Source organism: Eptatretus burgeri, chromosome 18, assembly GCF_056783735.1.
Source record: "Eptatretus burgeri isolate ZD-2024b chromosome 18, Ebu_testis_v1, whole genome shotgun sequence".
Classification (NCBI taxonomy): domain Eukaryota; kingdom Metazoa; phylum Chordata; class Myxini; order Myxiniformes; family Myxinidae; genus Eptatretus; species Eptatretus burgeri.
The window spans coordinates 25538586-25553891 of NC_140978.1; the positions used below are offsets into that span (position 1 = coordinate 25538586).

Sequence of the window (15306 nt, forward strand, 5' to 3'; positions counted from 1 at the left end):
TCTGTCATATTTGTGAGGGGGAAATTAAGGAGTTTAAAGTTAGAGACCATTGTCATCTTACTGGTAAATATAGAGGTCCCGCTCATTCCTGTTGTAATCTTAATTATAAATTACCTTCTTTTATTCCAGTCTTTCTTCACAACAGCGCCAACTATGATACACATCTATTTATAAATGAACTTTCAAAAACACCAGGGAATATTTCTGCTATAACAAACACAAGTCAAAAGTATATTTCATTTTCAAAAATGATATTCACAAAACCTATAACTCGTATTAGGTTTTTAGATTCTTACAAGTTTATGGGAACACCACTAGCCTACCTCGCATCAAATCTAAGCTCCACGGACTCTTTTCCAAATCTTAATTCATTCTTTCCAAAAGAGGAAATTCTCACTAAAGAGGAAATTCAGATTAAAGATGAAATTCTGATTAAAGAAGGAATTCTTACGAGAGAGGAAATTCAAACAAGGAATGAAATTCAAAGTAAAGAGAAAATTCTTACAAGTAAGGGAATTTATCCTTATGATTATATGGATTCATTTATGACATTTAAAGAAACACAACTTCCTTCAAAAGAAAGTTTCTATAATAACCTTTATGAAGAAGAGATAAGTGATAAGGAATATAAACACGCACAAGAAATATGGAAAATATTTAAGATAAAGAACCTTGGAGAATATCACGATTTATATCTAAAAACAGATGTTTTATTGTTAGCTGATGTGTTTGAAGCTTTTAGATCACTCTGTCATAATAAAAATTGTTATGGGTTAGATCCTGCCCACTATTTCACAGCTCCTGGTTTAGCTTGGAGTGCAATGTTGAAAATGACAAAACAAGATATAGATTTAATCAGTGATGTGGATATGCTTTTGATGATTGAGAAGTCCAAGAGAGGTGGAATATCACAAGTATGTTCAAAAAGATATGCTAAAGCAAATAATAAATATCTTCCAAATTATAATAGTGAAAAAGATAGTAATTATTTGATGTATTTTGATGCTAATAATTTGTATGGATGGGCAATGTCTCAATCTCTGCCTTATGGTAAATTAGAGTGGGTGGAAGAAAAGGATTATGAAAAGGCTTTGATGAATATTGTTATTTCTTCTCAAGAGGAATTGAATGACGAAGAAGAAGGTTATTATTTTGAAGTTGATTTGAGGTACCCGAGTGATCTTCATAATAAGCATAAAGATCTTCCTTTTGCATGTGAGAAAGAAACTCCAAAGAAAGAATGGTTAAGTGATTATCATAAAAGTTTTAATATTAAAGGTAAATCAACAGAAAAGTTATTAACAACATTCTATGATAAAGAGGGATATGTTTTGCATCAGAGAAGCTTAAAACAGTTTTTGAGAGAAGGATTGAGAGTAGCTAAAATTCATAGAGTTTTAAAATTTAAACAAAGTCCTTGGGTGAAAAAGTATATTCAATTCAATACAGATATGAGAGCAAATACAAAAGTAAAATTTGAAGGGGACTTTTATAAATTAATGAATAATGCTGTATTTGGAAAGACTATGGAAAATGTTAGAAACAGACAAAACATTAGATTCGCAACATCTTGGAAAGAAGCTTCGAGATTGATAAATAAACCAAGTTTTGAGAGAGAAGAGGTTTTTTCAGAGAACTTTTCTGCAATTCATATGAAAAAGGAAAGTATTGTAATGGATAAACCAATTTATATTGGAACAGCAGTTCTTGATTTATCAAAGATATTGATGTATGATTATTTGTATAATGACTTAAAGAAAGAGTATGGTGAAAATGTTTCATTGTTGTATATGGATACTGATAGTTTTATCTTAGATATAAAAACTGATGATGTTTATGAAGATATGAAGAAAAATATTGGAGTATATGATACAAGTAATTTCAGCAAGAAGAGTGAGTTATTTTCCAAAAAGAATGAAAAGGTTATTGGTAAGTTTAAGGATGAGTTGGGTGGAAAAGTAATGAGTGAGTTTATTGGATTGAGAGCAAAGGCATATGCTTATAAGTATGGTGAACAGATTGATAAGAGGTTAAAGGGAATAAAGAAATATGTAATAAAGAAATCAATAACTTTTAGAAATTATTATAATTGTTTGATGAATAAGAAAGAAGAATATAGGAAAATGAATACAATAAGAAGTTATAAACATAACATATATATAGTGAAGAAGTAAATAAAAAGGCATTAGGAGCCTTTGATGATAAGAGATTTATTTTAGATAATGGAATAGATTGTGTTCCATATGGATATTGTATGATAGAGTGTATAAAATAGATTATGTTTTAACGATGGGAAGATGGGTTAGGGTTTTTTAAGGGCTACCGCCGCGTTTTTTCACAATATATAAATGGTTAAACCAAGTATTAATCAAACTAAAGAGTGGAGAAAATCTCAGTCTTGGTATATAAATGGAAAACATAATGAATGTGAAAAATATCAAATAAGTCTTATTGAAAAAATAACTAAAACAAAGGTAAATAAAACAAATAAGCGAATTAATTTAAAAACTAGTAAGTTAGAGGATGTAAAGAAAAAATGAATATCCTTGAATGGACTGAAAACTTTGATGGTTATCAATTGAACAATGAAAAAACAATTTACTATAATCTCAAAATGATATGTGGCTCAGGAGGTGGTCAGATGAGAGCATTAAGAGAAGTTTATCATTTCGTAATGGCACAAATGGGGTATCTTAAAAAATATAAAGATTCAAATGTTTTGTTTGTTAATATTTTAGATGGGGATTATTGTGCAAAGAAAATTAAACTATTGAAGGAATTTGAGAATGAACAAATCTTTATAGGTTCAATGAGTGAGCTGTTCAACCCCCAGGTGTTCAATTCAATGAGGTTCAACCTCCAGGTTAAAAGGGGGGACAAATAAATATACCTTGGGATAAAAAGGGGGGTTTATTTTTAGGGAAAAAAAATATAAATCGCTGAAAATCCCCCATTCATTTACATGGGGAAAAGTGAGCCAGAATCAGTATTCTTACCCTACTACCGTGCAAGAGAAACCCGTACCAGAAGGTTGGGAAAGGCATCAATGCCGTTCATCTGGTCGGTTTTTTTATTATAACCCCATCGCTAAATGTAGTCAGTGGGAGTGGCCAGGGCAGGTGACAATACAGCACGTTATGGAACTCGTGCAGAGCATAATTGACGGAATGAAAGAAAGGAACAACGAAATGAAGAGAAATACGCAACAAATGGAAAATAAAAAATTGGTTGGAAACGCACTCGAAGCGAAAAACCAATTAAAAGAAAGCCAGGAGACAGAGGAGGGATTGAAGGTCGAAACGGTGGAGTGTGAGAAAAGACTTCAAGACATGACGAAGAGAGTTGATAAGCTGGGACTGGAGGGAAAAACTGAGACAGAGGAACTGGGAAGACGGGTAGAAAACCACAAGCGCAAGCCGGAAGAACAGTTCGAAGCCAAAGCAAAGTCTGAGTGTGCGGAGATGAGAAAGGAATTGGAAAAGAAAGTTTCTGAGTTACAGAAACACCAAAACAAAGAGAGGGAACTACAAAACGAACTGAGAGTGTTAAAAGAGGAAAGGAAGAGAACGGAAAATGAAACTTTAAGAAACCACACTGTACAGATCGAACAGCTGGAAGCGAAGGCCAGACTAAAGAATGAGGAACAAGAAAGAGTAATGAAGGAAGAACGAATGAGACAGGAGAAAGAAATCAGTCAGTTGAAAGAAATGACGAGATTGCAGAAGGAGGAACAAGAAAGACAGTGGAATAGAAAACTGAAAGAGTATGAATTTGAAACTGAACGACAAAAGGAAAAAAATAGGTTTGAATACGAGGAGAAAGTAAAGGAGCAAGGAATGAAGCAGGAAGGAGAAATCAGGAGATTGAAGGACACAACGAGATTGGAGAGGGAAGAACGAGAGGAACAATGGAATAGAAAACAAAAAGAACATGAATCTGAGGTTGACCAATTGAAAGAAAAGCTGAGGCTGGAGTACGAGATAGACAAAGAACAGCGAATGAAACACAAACAGGAGATTAACCAAATGAAGAAAACCATGAAACTGGAGAAGGAAGGACAGGAGAGGAAACGAGGAAGAGTAATGAGACAGCAGCAAATGAAACACAAAAAGGAGATTAACCAAATGAAGCAAACCATGAAACTGGAGAAGGAAGGACAGGAGAGGAAACGAGGAAGAGTAATGAGACAGCAGCAAATGAAACACAAAAAGGAGATTAACCAAATGAAGAAAACCATGAAACTGGAGAAGGAAGGACAGGAGAGGAAACGAGGAAGAGTAATGAGACAGCAGCAAATGAAACACAAAAAGGAGATTAACCAAATGAAGCAAACCATGAAACTGGAGAAGGAAGGACAGGAGAGGAAACGAGGAAGAGTCGTGAGAGAACAGCGAATGAAACACAGGAAGGAAATGAGCCAATTGAAAGAAACGATGAGATTGGAAAACAAAGAGCAGGAGGAACAGTGGGAAAGAAAACAACAACTCTATGAGTGTGAAATTGAACAACTAAAACGGAGGGAGAACGAACAGCTAATGGGGCTCAGAGAGAAAGAACGACTCAGATGGGAAAGGAAAAGGAACCAGGAAGAGACAGAAAAAAGGAACCAGGAGAGAAAATGTATAGAGACACGGGAGACAGACAAAATAGAGGAGAGACTGCACGATGAAGACGGGGTAAGTGACGCACACACACACACGGAGGTAGTGGAGGATCATGGGGGTGAGCTGGCGGACCGTGCAGGGACCCGGTGCGAGCAGCTGGATGGCCTCCTCCAGGAACGAGGGGAGGGAGTCTGCCCCCTTGAGGCGAGTCACGACCAGGTGAGTTCGGTCGTGCTTTGCGAGGTTGAGGGGACGGGTGCTGTGAACGGGTGCTTGGAGAGCTTGGGGGGTGTAGAGGCCCCGGAGACCCTTGTGGGGACACAAATCCCCAGTGTAGTTGTCCCTGTGTGTGTGGTGGAAGGTGTGAGTGCGTCCCCGTGTGTGGAAGCGACCCCGTGTGTGAGTGGTGTGGTGGCGATGGTGCCAGAGTACGTGCTTCCCAGCACGTCGTGTGTAAAAGGGGAACCGCGGGTGAGTGAGGTACGGAGTGTGGATGAGGCACCGCGGGTGAGTGCCCCCGCGTGTGTGAGTGAGGGGCCGTGTGTGGATGAGGCACCGCGGTTGAGTGCCCCCGCGTGTGTGGATGAGGCACGGAGTGTGGATGAGGCACCGCGGTTGAGTGCCCCCGCGTGTGTGGATGAGGCACGGAGTGCGAGTGAGGCACCGCGGGTGAGTGCCCCCGCACGCGTGAGTGAACGGCCGTGTGCAAGGTCGCTGTGTGCAAGGGAGACCGTGTGTGTGAGAGAGCGGTATGTGAGGGAGATGTCGGTTGGCATGCGGGAGCACGCAGCCGCGTCTCCCGGTGTGAATGTGATGGAGTGGAGTGTGAGCGTCGTAACACGTAGGTGTGCGTGGGTTGAATGGCGACGACGGCGACATGTAAAGAAAGAAAGCCGAGTAGCGGCTGTAGTTGTTTCGGGGACCGTGCCGGGTTCACCCAGCAGTGAGCACGAGGTCCGTGCTGTGCAACGCACGAGACCGCCACGTGCTCGCTTGCGAGAGTGAAGTCCCGGTCCGGAAACGCACGCGGTGGATTTGCCGATCCCGCGGACGGACAAAGTTTAGGCAGGATGACGGATTTGGACGGGACGGGTTCTCCACGCGATCGTGTGTGTTAAGCTCCAACGGGCAAAGCACATGTGTTCGCGTGGGGAACCCCTCGAGACGTGGGGCTTGTGTTTTTTTTTTGCGCACGGTGACGTCATGGCTGCACGTGTGGTTGGAATCCGGCAGGAGGGGTATCTCTGCCGGATGGTACCGTCCAAGGAGGGACGAGGAACACGTGCAGCTGCATGACGTCACGGGCAGGTGCAAAGTGCGCGAGTTGCCGCGCAGGTGCTGCGCATGTAAAGAAAAAAAAAAAAAAAAGCAAGCCTCACTTTCGGGTGCACAGGATTCCTGGGCAAGGGGTGGAAGACCCCCTTACTAGGGCACAGGATGGAAACTAGTTAGGGGGAAGGGTTAGCTTAGTGAGACCGACTTCATGGGGCAGGGGTAAGTCCTCATGGAGTCCGTGGAATGGATTAGTTCGAGGGATTGTAGCCAGATTTAGGTGGGGAAATTGATTAAAGAGATTAGGAGACAGTGACAGACCTGTGAATGTGTAGAGGGGACGTAGTTTAGCTACGTAGTGTTAAAAGGAACGTGCTGTAGTTTAAGGGACAACGTGGGAGCACGAGTTAGTTAGGGGATGTAGTTAGAAGAATGGCAGAGTTCAGCGGTGAGTGTGTTGAAAAGTTGTGAGGTGAGTACATGAGTGAGTGAGGCCAGCGGGTCTGTGTGAGTGGAGCGAATGGGGAATGCATGGTGCGATGAGTGATTGGGGGGAGGAGTGACTCCCGCCCAAGGGACCCCGGGGTCAGTGTAGAGTGAGTTAGCTGGGTTAGTCAAATTGAAAAATGGAGGTCGTTTTGTTGTTGGTGGGAAAGTAGGCTCGAGACCCATTTGGAGGGGTGCAGGAGCCCTGTTGACGGGCTTGGGAGCGTGGCTGCGAAAGGTGAGTATCGCTGAGTGGGTACCCCGGGCACCAGGCTAGTCGGCAGTGGTAGGCCAAGGGCCCATGGGGGCCGGGATAGCGTAGTGGGCACGGGTGCGCGTGCTTGGTGCGGGGGCCCGGGCGCCATTAGCCGCGTGGGCAGTGTTGTGGGCACGGGTGACCCTCGGAAAGGGGCCCGGGAGGCCGGCCTGCCACGTGTGCGTTTCAGGGGAGGTGCCATGGGGGGCACTCCCCGGTGTTAGGGAGCTGGTAGGCTCGGAGGCAGTGTAGTGCCCGGGGGTGCCATAGTGGGAGATTCGGCAGAGGGTCGTGCCTGCCAAAGGGAGCCACGTGTCCCAGCCAGGAGACCGTGTGAGGGCACGGAGAGAAAATTGGGGGGCGAGGCCCGAAATTGTGAGGACACCAACACAGGCGATGGGAATCTGGGTTGTTAGAACCAATAGTTTAAGCGAGAGGCGCTTGTTGAAAGCCCCGGGGTAGTTTAACAGTTAAATGGTTAGGGTAGATTAGGAGATGTACCCCTCCGCACCATCCATCCCCTCGCTGTCGTTGTGGGCCGCTGGACCCACTTGGGTTATAGATCGCCGAACTCTGGGGAGGCCATTCTGAGGCTTCGTTGGGCCTCGACACAGGACGTTAGCTCTCCCTTATTCCCCTCCGGGAAGGGAACGTAGGGGTTGGGAGTAGGCTAGGTGACAGAATAGGTTAGCCGAACAAAGACGATAAAGGGGGTTAGGGGACGATTTATAGTAGGGAGTTTAAAAAAAAAAAATTAAGTTGGGGCTAAATTGGGGTTTGACAAATTAAGGGAGTGGGTATGTACAGTGACAGGCAAAGGTGATAGGTTGGGAGGGAGACAGGTAGGTAGGTCCAAGCCCGCCTTCCAAGTGGCCAGCACCACCGCACTCCCTCCACCAACCTCCACTGAACGGCAAAGGCTGGCCAGCTTCATCTGCTGGCTGTGTTACTTCAAGGCCTGTGCCGGCCCACTTGATCGGCAGCTGTTGTGTTGCTGCAAGGCCTATGCCGGCCGGATCATCTGCAGCTGTGGTACTTCAAGGCCTGTGCCGGCCAGTTCTTCTGCGGGCTGTGTTTGCCTGCTGCCTTTGCCATGCCATGCCCACTGCCCACGTTCACCAGCCCCGTTCAATTTTTGCTTTGCCCCCCCCCCCCTGTTCATTTCCATGTGCGCCAGGATCCGCAAGGCAACAGTTTGCAAGCTGCGAGAACTGCCCTGTTGGCAGCTACAACACGGGCCTGCAGTGGCGGCCCGTGCACCGTGTTTGTGTCCATCCATCCATTCGTTGTGCTCATTGCGTGTGCCACTTGAGCTGGCACGGAGACTGCGTTTGTGCAGCCCATGCACTGTTGTGGTTCACTGCGTTCAGTTCAAAAAGGAAGGCCTTGGACTGCGTGTGAGCAGCCAGCCACGTTCCCTGTCACCTGCATTGTTTGAGCCAGAGACTGCATGTGGGCAGCCTGGCTCCCTGCTAACTGCTTTTCTTTTGCAGAGTTCAATGATCCTGGGCCATGGTTTAGTGTAAAATTTGTAAGTTAAGGTTAAGATGTACTGTACATATGAGTGCGCCCCCAGCATGTTTGTCTTAGCGCCGGCAATTTTATTTAAGTCGTCCGTGTGAGTGAGTTTGTTTAGGTAGTTACGCAGCCCTCAGGTTATTTATTTTGGGGACACGAATACCATGAATGTCGCACTCAGGGATCCGTAGGTAAAATGTACTAGGGGAAAACTACACATGATGGCACACGAAAATTTGACGACTCGGGACGAGTCTGTAAAAAGGGGAGGGGGTAGTGTTGTGGTTACCAAATTCGCAAACCACCATTCAGGTCCCTTAGGTGAGGTATCTCGGTAAGTACATGTGTAGTTAGGCCCAAACCCGTTGTCTAGTGGGAATACATGTCATTTATGCGTGCTGCGACTCTTCAGGATAGTCGTTTTTCTTTTACTATCTTTAATTTGGACCAACCGCCATTGTTACCACCACCAACCACCGCTTCACCACAACCGCCACGACCTTCACGTCACACCTCGCAACCGTCGCATCGCCACCGTTCTTGCGCCGCCTGTGGGTACCGGTGTTGGACTCGTGCAGGGCGCGCGCCGAACAGCGTGTACAAAATCACGGATTTTGTGCTTCAAAAACGGATCAAAAACGACACACGCCCACTTTTTGCCGTCCAATCGGCGAGCGAGGGGCGAATTGGCCCCGCCCCCAGGGCGTTGGAGGGCGATCGATATATGCAAATTTATGGATCAAAAAGCATTCACGCCCACTTTTTCTCGGGCCAATGGGGAGCGAGGTGAAAGGTCGAAGGGAGGGGGTCAAAGATGAGAGGGCGAAGCTACGGGGCTGATAAAAAGTGACCGTGTTCGTCAGAGGAAGAGAGTAAGTGAGTAGGAGAGTCGAGAGGGGACAGAGAGTCAAGACTTCGCGGGCGGTGGAGTTGGCAAGAAGGAGCTGGTCGTCATGTGCGTTGGAGTCGGAACTGAGGGGACGGAGCTGTGGAGAGGCGGCGAGGGCAGACGAGGGGGTGCTCGCGTCGTGCAGGGAGCTGCACCCCAGGGAGGCCGACAGCGCGACCTGGCCGAGGTGGAGACGCTCGTCGCGGGACAATAAGAATCCTCTATACCCCGAGCATCAGCAACCCCCTCCTGTTTCCCCCCGCGCTGAGATAGTGCGACCAAGGGGGCCCCTTTCCCACCCCCTACCAGAGACTGTCCGCGAGGCCCGCGGGGTTGGGGCGCCATCGCCGCTCCGCGTCTCATCACCAGACGGGTAGGCGCGACCCGGTCTCGGCCTCAGGCCCGCCTCATCCTTGAGGGTATTCTTTTCCTTGGTTTTGGGTATGTGTTGTCGGCGCCGTCTGTGAAGTAGAATTGTATAAGTGTTGCCGTGTGCTCGGTAGTTGGTATTAGCTCTGCATTGTGTTTTCGCTTTTATATTTGCTTTTTGTGTAAATGGAATTGTGTTTTTCTTTTCTGTGTGCTTTTGGTGGAATTGAATATGTGTGCTTCCCGTGTGCCGCGAATAAATGTGCTTTGTGTTGAACTGTTTCCCGCTTCGCTTCGTCATTTCTCCCATTGAATCCTCATCTTGCTTCACATAAAGGGTTGGTAGTGGGCTGAATACGCCCGATAATTAATCGAACCGTCGAGGTCGACGATAACACCGCTCGGTTATTCTGATAGTACGGAACGGGTCGCTTAAGTGGCCCGTGTCCGAAGTCGACCTGCGGCGAGGTGCGATCGCCCGGTCTACCCTCCGCGTGGGTACTTAGGTAGGTCGAATTTGGCGAGCAACCCTATCCCACGCGGGGGCTGATTGGCTCGATCGCGGTGAGACCGAAAGGTCCACCCGTGACTGGTTCCCGGCGTTAGTCCGAGAGGGTCACGACTGGATTGTCCGTCCGGTGGGCGACGTGCCGCGATTCGAGTTACGTGGCCGTCAGCACGCCGGCGGGCTCGAATCCGCAACAATATATATACATATATACATATATATATATGGTGTATATGTATATGGTGTATGTGTATATATATATATGTATATGTATATGTATAGGATATATATATATATATAGGATATATATATATATATATATATATATATATATATATATATATATATATATATATATATATATATATATATATATACACACACTGTATGAGCAGAGTACCCGCCGTCCGGGTGATCTTGTTCCAAGCTTGCAACACGTTCGTCTGACACATACCTTTATTGGGTGGTGTATAGGCAACTGATAACTGCCTCGAAATAATAATAATAACCTATTTACGTGCATGAAGCAGAAACATACCTCAGCTTATAATTGAAAACACCTCACAGTGCTGGAAAACGTGGGGACAGGAATACTCACTGTAAATGGTGGAGACTTGTAATACCCTCCCCCACCTGGAGGCGGCGCTACACGATACACATTTACATGGAGAATTTACATCCTTACCCCACTGCCGCGACCCAAGACCACCAACAAAGATAAAAACACCCCAATACACGAATTGGGGTCATGCTGATCCCATGTAGCAAGTCTGGATGTAATTGACGCAGAACTGTAGGAGTATCTCGACAGACACACACACACACACACACACACACACACACACACACACACACACACACACACACACACACACACACACACACACACACACATACCACGGTCTGTGAATTAAAAGCACGGATTATATAATTATTTTTAAGTTAAAATTATTTGCCTTTTCTTTGACACAACCACCTCGAAAACCATATTATGGTCTCCCACTCACGAGCACCGGTCAGTGACGTCATCTGTATCGGCGACGTAAGAACGAACCCACATTGAGAAGTCAAACGATCGGGATCGTTTATGTGTAAAGGAAAGCTGTGACCTGCAGCAAATGTTAGACAAAACATGGTGATCCTTTACCAGAAGCAGCTTCTCTTTCCCTGTCCAGGTTCGTCCGTGTGTGCTTCTCCTGCACCTGCTGCCTCAGGAAGTCCACGTCCACCTGGGCAGACAAACAGACACACAAAGGTTACGAACAGCCTTAGTGGGAAAAGTGAGGGTCACCACGAAGTACGATGGTTATCAATGACAAGGTCTAGGTAATGAACCCCAGGTGATCACGTGCCCCGATTGTGCGCCTCTTTGAGTCGAAGATCCGGATCTTCCTCTCCTCCTCCCTCGCCCGGCGCAGGTTCACTGCCGCGGCCTCTTTCCTCTCCTCTGGGAAACTCATTAACCGATTCATAATGAGCGATTCATCCTCTGAATCTCGAGCGTCTCTTCTCAGCACAATGTCACGACCCTTACCAGCGTCTCTTGTTGCTACGCGACGAAACGGTGACGTCATGGCAAGCAGGCAGTTTTTTTTTTTTTTTTAAGTTGCTTTTCTCAGGAACTATTCAACATTCCCAACAGAACTAAACCATTATTGATACGTAAAGGAGCAGTTTTTATGATCGATACGTTTGTTGGGAAGAGCAGAGAAACGGGAGCATGAGGCTGTTTGGGCGGAGTTATGCAGAGCAGCGGGGCGTGGCGGAGGGGATATGGGGAGGGGCTATGGTGAAGCGGAGGGCGGAGACACGTGGGGGCGGAGCGAAGTGGGGAAGGAACAAAATAATATGAGAATGTGGGCGTGGTTACTTGAAAAGAACACACAAGGAACTTCCACGCAGAAAGATTCCATTTGGACCATCAAAGCTGCACTAAAAAAAAAATTCTTCATCACATTATTATTATTATTATTATGTTTTGTGTGTGCAGCCTGCGGCTGCTGGTTACATCATTTTCTGGAAGCGTGGCTGTGTCACTGATGCAATGCCCCCCCCCCCCGTTTCCAGTAAGCTAGTAATCATTTTGCTGACCTCGGAAGGATGATGGGCTGAATCAACCCACCTCTTCTTCTTCTTCTTTCGTCTGCTCCCGTTAGGGGTCGCCACCGCGGATCATCCGTATTATCCGCATTGTGATTTGGCACATGTTTTACGCCGGATGCCCTTCCTGACGCTACCCTGGTCGCCTCTTACGACACAGGGATATGGTACACCTATTTTAACCGGGGTATACACCGGCCCAGTACACTGGTACTCATTTCGCCGACCTCGGAAGGATGATAGGCTGAGTCAACCCCCTGGTGTATTAATTCAGTGGCCCAACTGGGCTTGAACTCAGGACCTTTTGGATTCCAAGCCGCTGCCCTAACCACTGCGCCAACACCAGGCTGGCTGAATCAACCCACCTGGTGTTGGTTAATGACACGACATGGGCTCAAACTCAAGACCTTAAGATCATAAGGCAGCCACCTTCACCGTAAAGCCAACACCAGGCTTGATATCAACTAATGGGCACAAAAGTGACAAATTCAAGGAATTCACCTCGACATAGAAACCTGCAATGTAGGCAACCTTCAAGAAGAACGCTTTGTCCATCTTCTCATGTAGTTTTTGAAATGAAAGCGAGGGAAGAACCTTCAGAGTGTAGGCTTTATTCCATTTGATTGAAGCCGCTTCTACGGGCACATCAGGGAATACAGGTGCAGCAAGGAGTACATAAGCAGTAATGCATACATGTGCAATTAATCACCGCAAAATAAATCAGCATAAGCACGGAGTCCGATATACTCTCAATTATCACCATTCAACGAGCACCAAGTGAACCGCCGCTGTAAATGACTGCCCCTGGGACAATCACCCCGTCCGTGCGGAGACTTGGCTTTATCTATCCCGTGCTCGAGCCGCGCGACATGTGATCGCGTGTCACGACCTTCAATTCACCACATTCTCCCCGTCTTTAAAATATAACTAGAGGCCCAACTAACGCACCATGATTACTTCAGCACTATAGGAGTATACATTTCAAGCAACACGAACTATTTAAACTACAGAAGCATACATGCCAAGCAGTGAGGATTATTTTGAGTTGTAGGAGCATGGTAATGAGCATCGATATATGATATAATGAGCATATAGGAGCATGAGCATCGAGGATGCCGATAATCCCCTTTACAGATCGAGTCGGCGAGGGGGTTTTATCCGTCGACCTCTCCGGGAGTAAATGGTGGTTTCACTTGAGGGAGGCTTCCGATCCTCTTGGTGAGCCTCGACTCGTGCCGGGGATGACTCCTCGATCGCTCTCAGGTGGAACGCGGCAGCTTCGTCGCCACCGTTCCCGGGTGGAGTTCCTGGGGGGGGGAACACCTGGGGAGGGGATGTCAGAGGGAGGAGTGCCAGATGGTGGTGTACCTGCGGGAGGAGTACCTGAGGGAGCCAAATGGCGAACCGACACAGTGGTCTCCCTGCCATCCGGGAGTCTGACATGAGCATACTCTGGATTAGTACCGATGAGTTCGACCCACTCCACCATGGGTTCATACTTGCTTTGTCGTACCGGGCGTTTCATGAACACTGTTCCGGGATGGGTTAGCCAGTTGGGCACCGATTGGCCGTCAACATAACGTCGCTGGTGAGTAAACATTCGTTTGTGAGGAGTTGCATTGGTGGACGTGCAGAGCAAAGAGCGTATGGAATTCAGAGCGTCGAGAAGGGTAACCTCCCATTGCCTGGGGCCCAGTCCTCTTGATTTCAACGCCAGAGTTACGGCTTTCCAAATGACTGCGTTATACCGTTCCACCTGCCCATTACCCTGTGGGTTGTAACCCGTCGTTCGACTAGTTGCTATGCCGTGCTCTAATAGGAACTGTTTTAGCCCGGCCGACATGAAACACGGCCCTCTGTCTGAATGTATGTACGAAGGTTTCCCAAACATAGCGAAGAGGTCAGAGAGACATTTCACGACAGTGCCCGAGGTCATATCCGAGCACGGAAATGCGAAAGGGAACCTTGAATATTCATCAACAACAGTGAATATGTATCTGTTGTCTGTCTTGGTCGGCAGGGGCCCTTTGAAGTCGATATTTAGTCTCTCGAAGGGAGAAGTGGCCTTGATCAATCTGCCAGATGCCGCGCCATAGAATCTGGGTTTGAGTTAAGCACAAACAGGGCATGAAGCATTCATTTGTTTAATATCTTCGATAGAATAGGGAAGGTTTTGTCTGCGCACGAAATGTGCCATTCTGGTTACCCCTGGGTGGCAAAGAGACACATGGAGGTCTTGCAAAGCCCGACTGATTGTCGCCGAACAGTAGACCCGAGAGAAGGTATCTGCAGCAGGGTTTTCCCTCCCGGGCCGGTAAACAATGTCGTAACTATAGCAAGCTAGGTCTATCCGCCATCTCATAATTTTTTCATTCTTAATTTTCCCGTTATTTTTCCCATCAAACATGAATGCAACGGATCGCTGGTCCGTGACGAGCGTGAAGTGGTTTCCCAGTAAATAGTGTCTCCATTTACGTAGGGCTTTGACAATAGCGTATGCTTCCTTCTATATTGCTGAGTGTCTCTGCTCGCTTCCAGAGAGAGTTCTAGAGAAGAACGCGACGGGTCGCCCAGACTGATTGAGCGTCACAGCTATCGCGTGATCAGAAGCATCCGTTTCCACCACGAAGGGCACCGAGCTGTCGATCGATAATACCACGGAATTACTGATATCATCTTTGAGGCTGTGGAAAGCTTTTACAACAGCGGCATCTGGTGGGAAGTTTTTGCAATGCACTAGGGGATGTATTTTCTCGGAGTATTGGGAGATCCATCTAGCGTAGTAAGCGAACATGCCGATCACCCGACGCAATGACTGCAGGTCCTGAGGTGGGGGTAGCTCACGAAGTGGGCGCAATCGTTCAGGATCGGGCTTAATCGTGCCGTCGACTATTGTGTAGCCGAGAAGGTCAATTGACCTTGCCGAGAATACGCATTTCTCGTAGTTGAGGGTCAGATTATATTTTCTAGCAATGCTCAAGAATCTGTCCAGATTCATATCATGTTCCCCCCGATCCTTACCGCACACCGTGACATTGTCCACGTAAACGAAAGTGTCTTTGAGGTTTTCATCTAAGATGATGTCGTCCATAACTCGTTGGAAGCAAGCTACTCCATTCGTGACACCGAACGGAATCCTCCTGAATTGGTAGAGGCGTCTACCTACCTGGAACGCGGTGTAAGGTTTGTCTTCCTCTCGGATGGGAATTTGATGATATGCGCTTCGCAAATCGATGGTGCTGAATATTTTATAATTGGCCACGCGTTCGACCATCTCGTCTATGCGCGGCAAAGGGTAGGCATC

General features: G+C 46.9%; 1 protein-coding gene across 4 annotated transcripts in view; it reads right to left on the reverse strand.

The window, feature by feature from the left end:
• Positions 1-12639, reverse strand: part of LOC147008759 (RIB43A-like with coiled-coils protein 2) — a 77421-nt gene extending 64782 nt beyond the window's left edge. Inside the window, exons 1-2 of one of the 4 annotated variants that reach the window (XM_085863478.1) lie at positions 12504-12639; positions 11050-11131 (exon numbers count right to left, since the gene is read on the reverse strand). In XM_085863478.1, coding sequence (XP_085719604.1) covers positions 11050-11131; positions 12504-12557 — 136 coding nt within the window. In that variant the 5' untranslated portion in view covers positions 12558-12639. Of the gene's footprint in view, positions 1-11049; positions 11132-11254; positions 11616-12503 lie in introns of those variants that run through there. The other 3 variants (XM_085863480.1, XM_085863477.1, XM_085863481.1) reach the window with 3 other exon arrangements.
• Positions 12640-15306: the final 2667 nt, after the last annotated feature.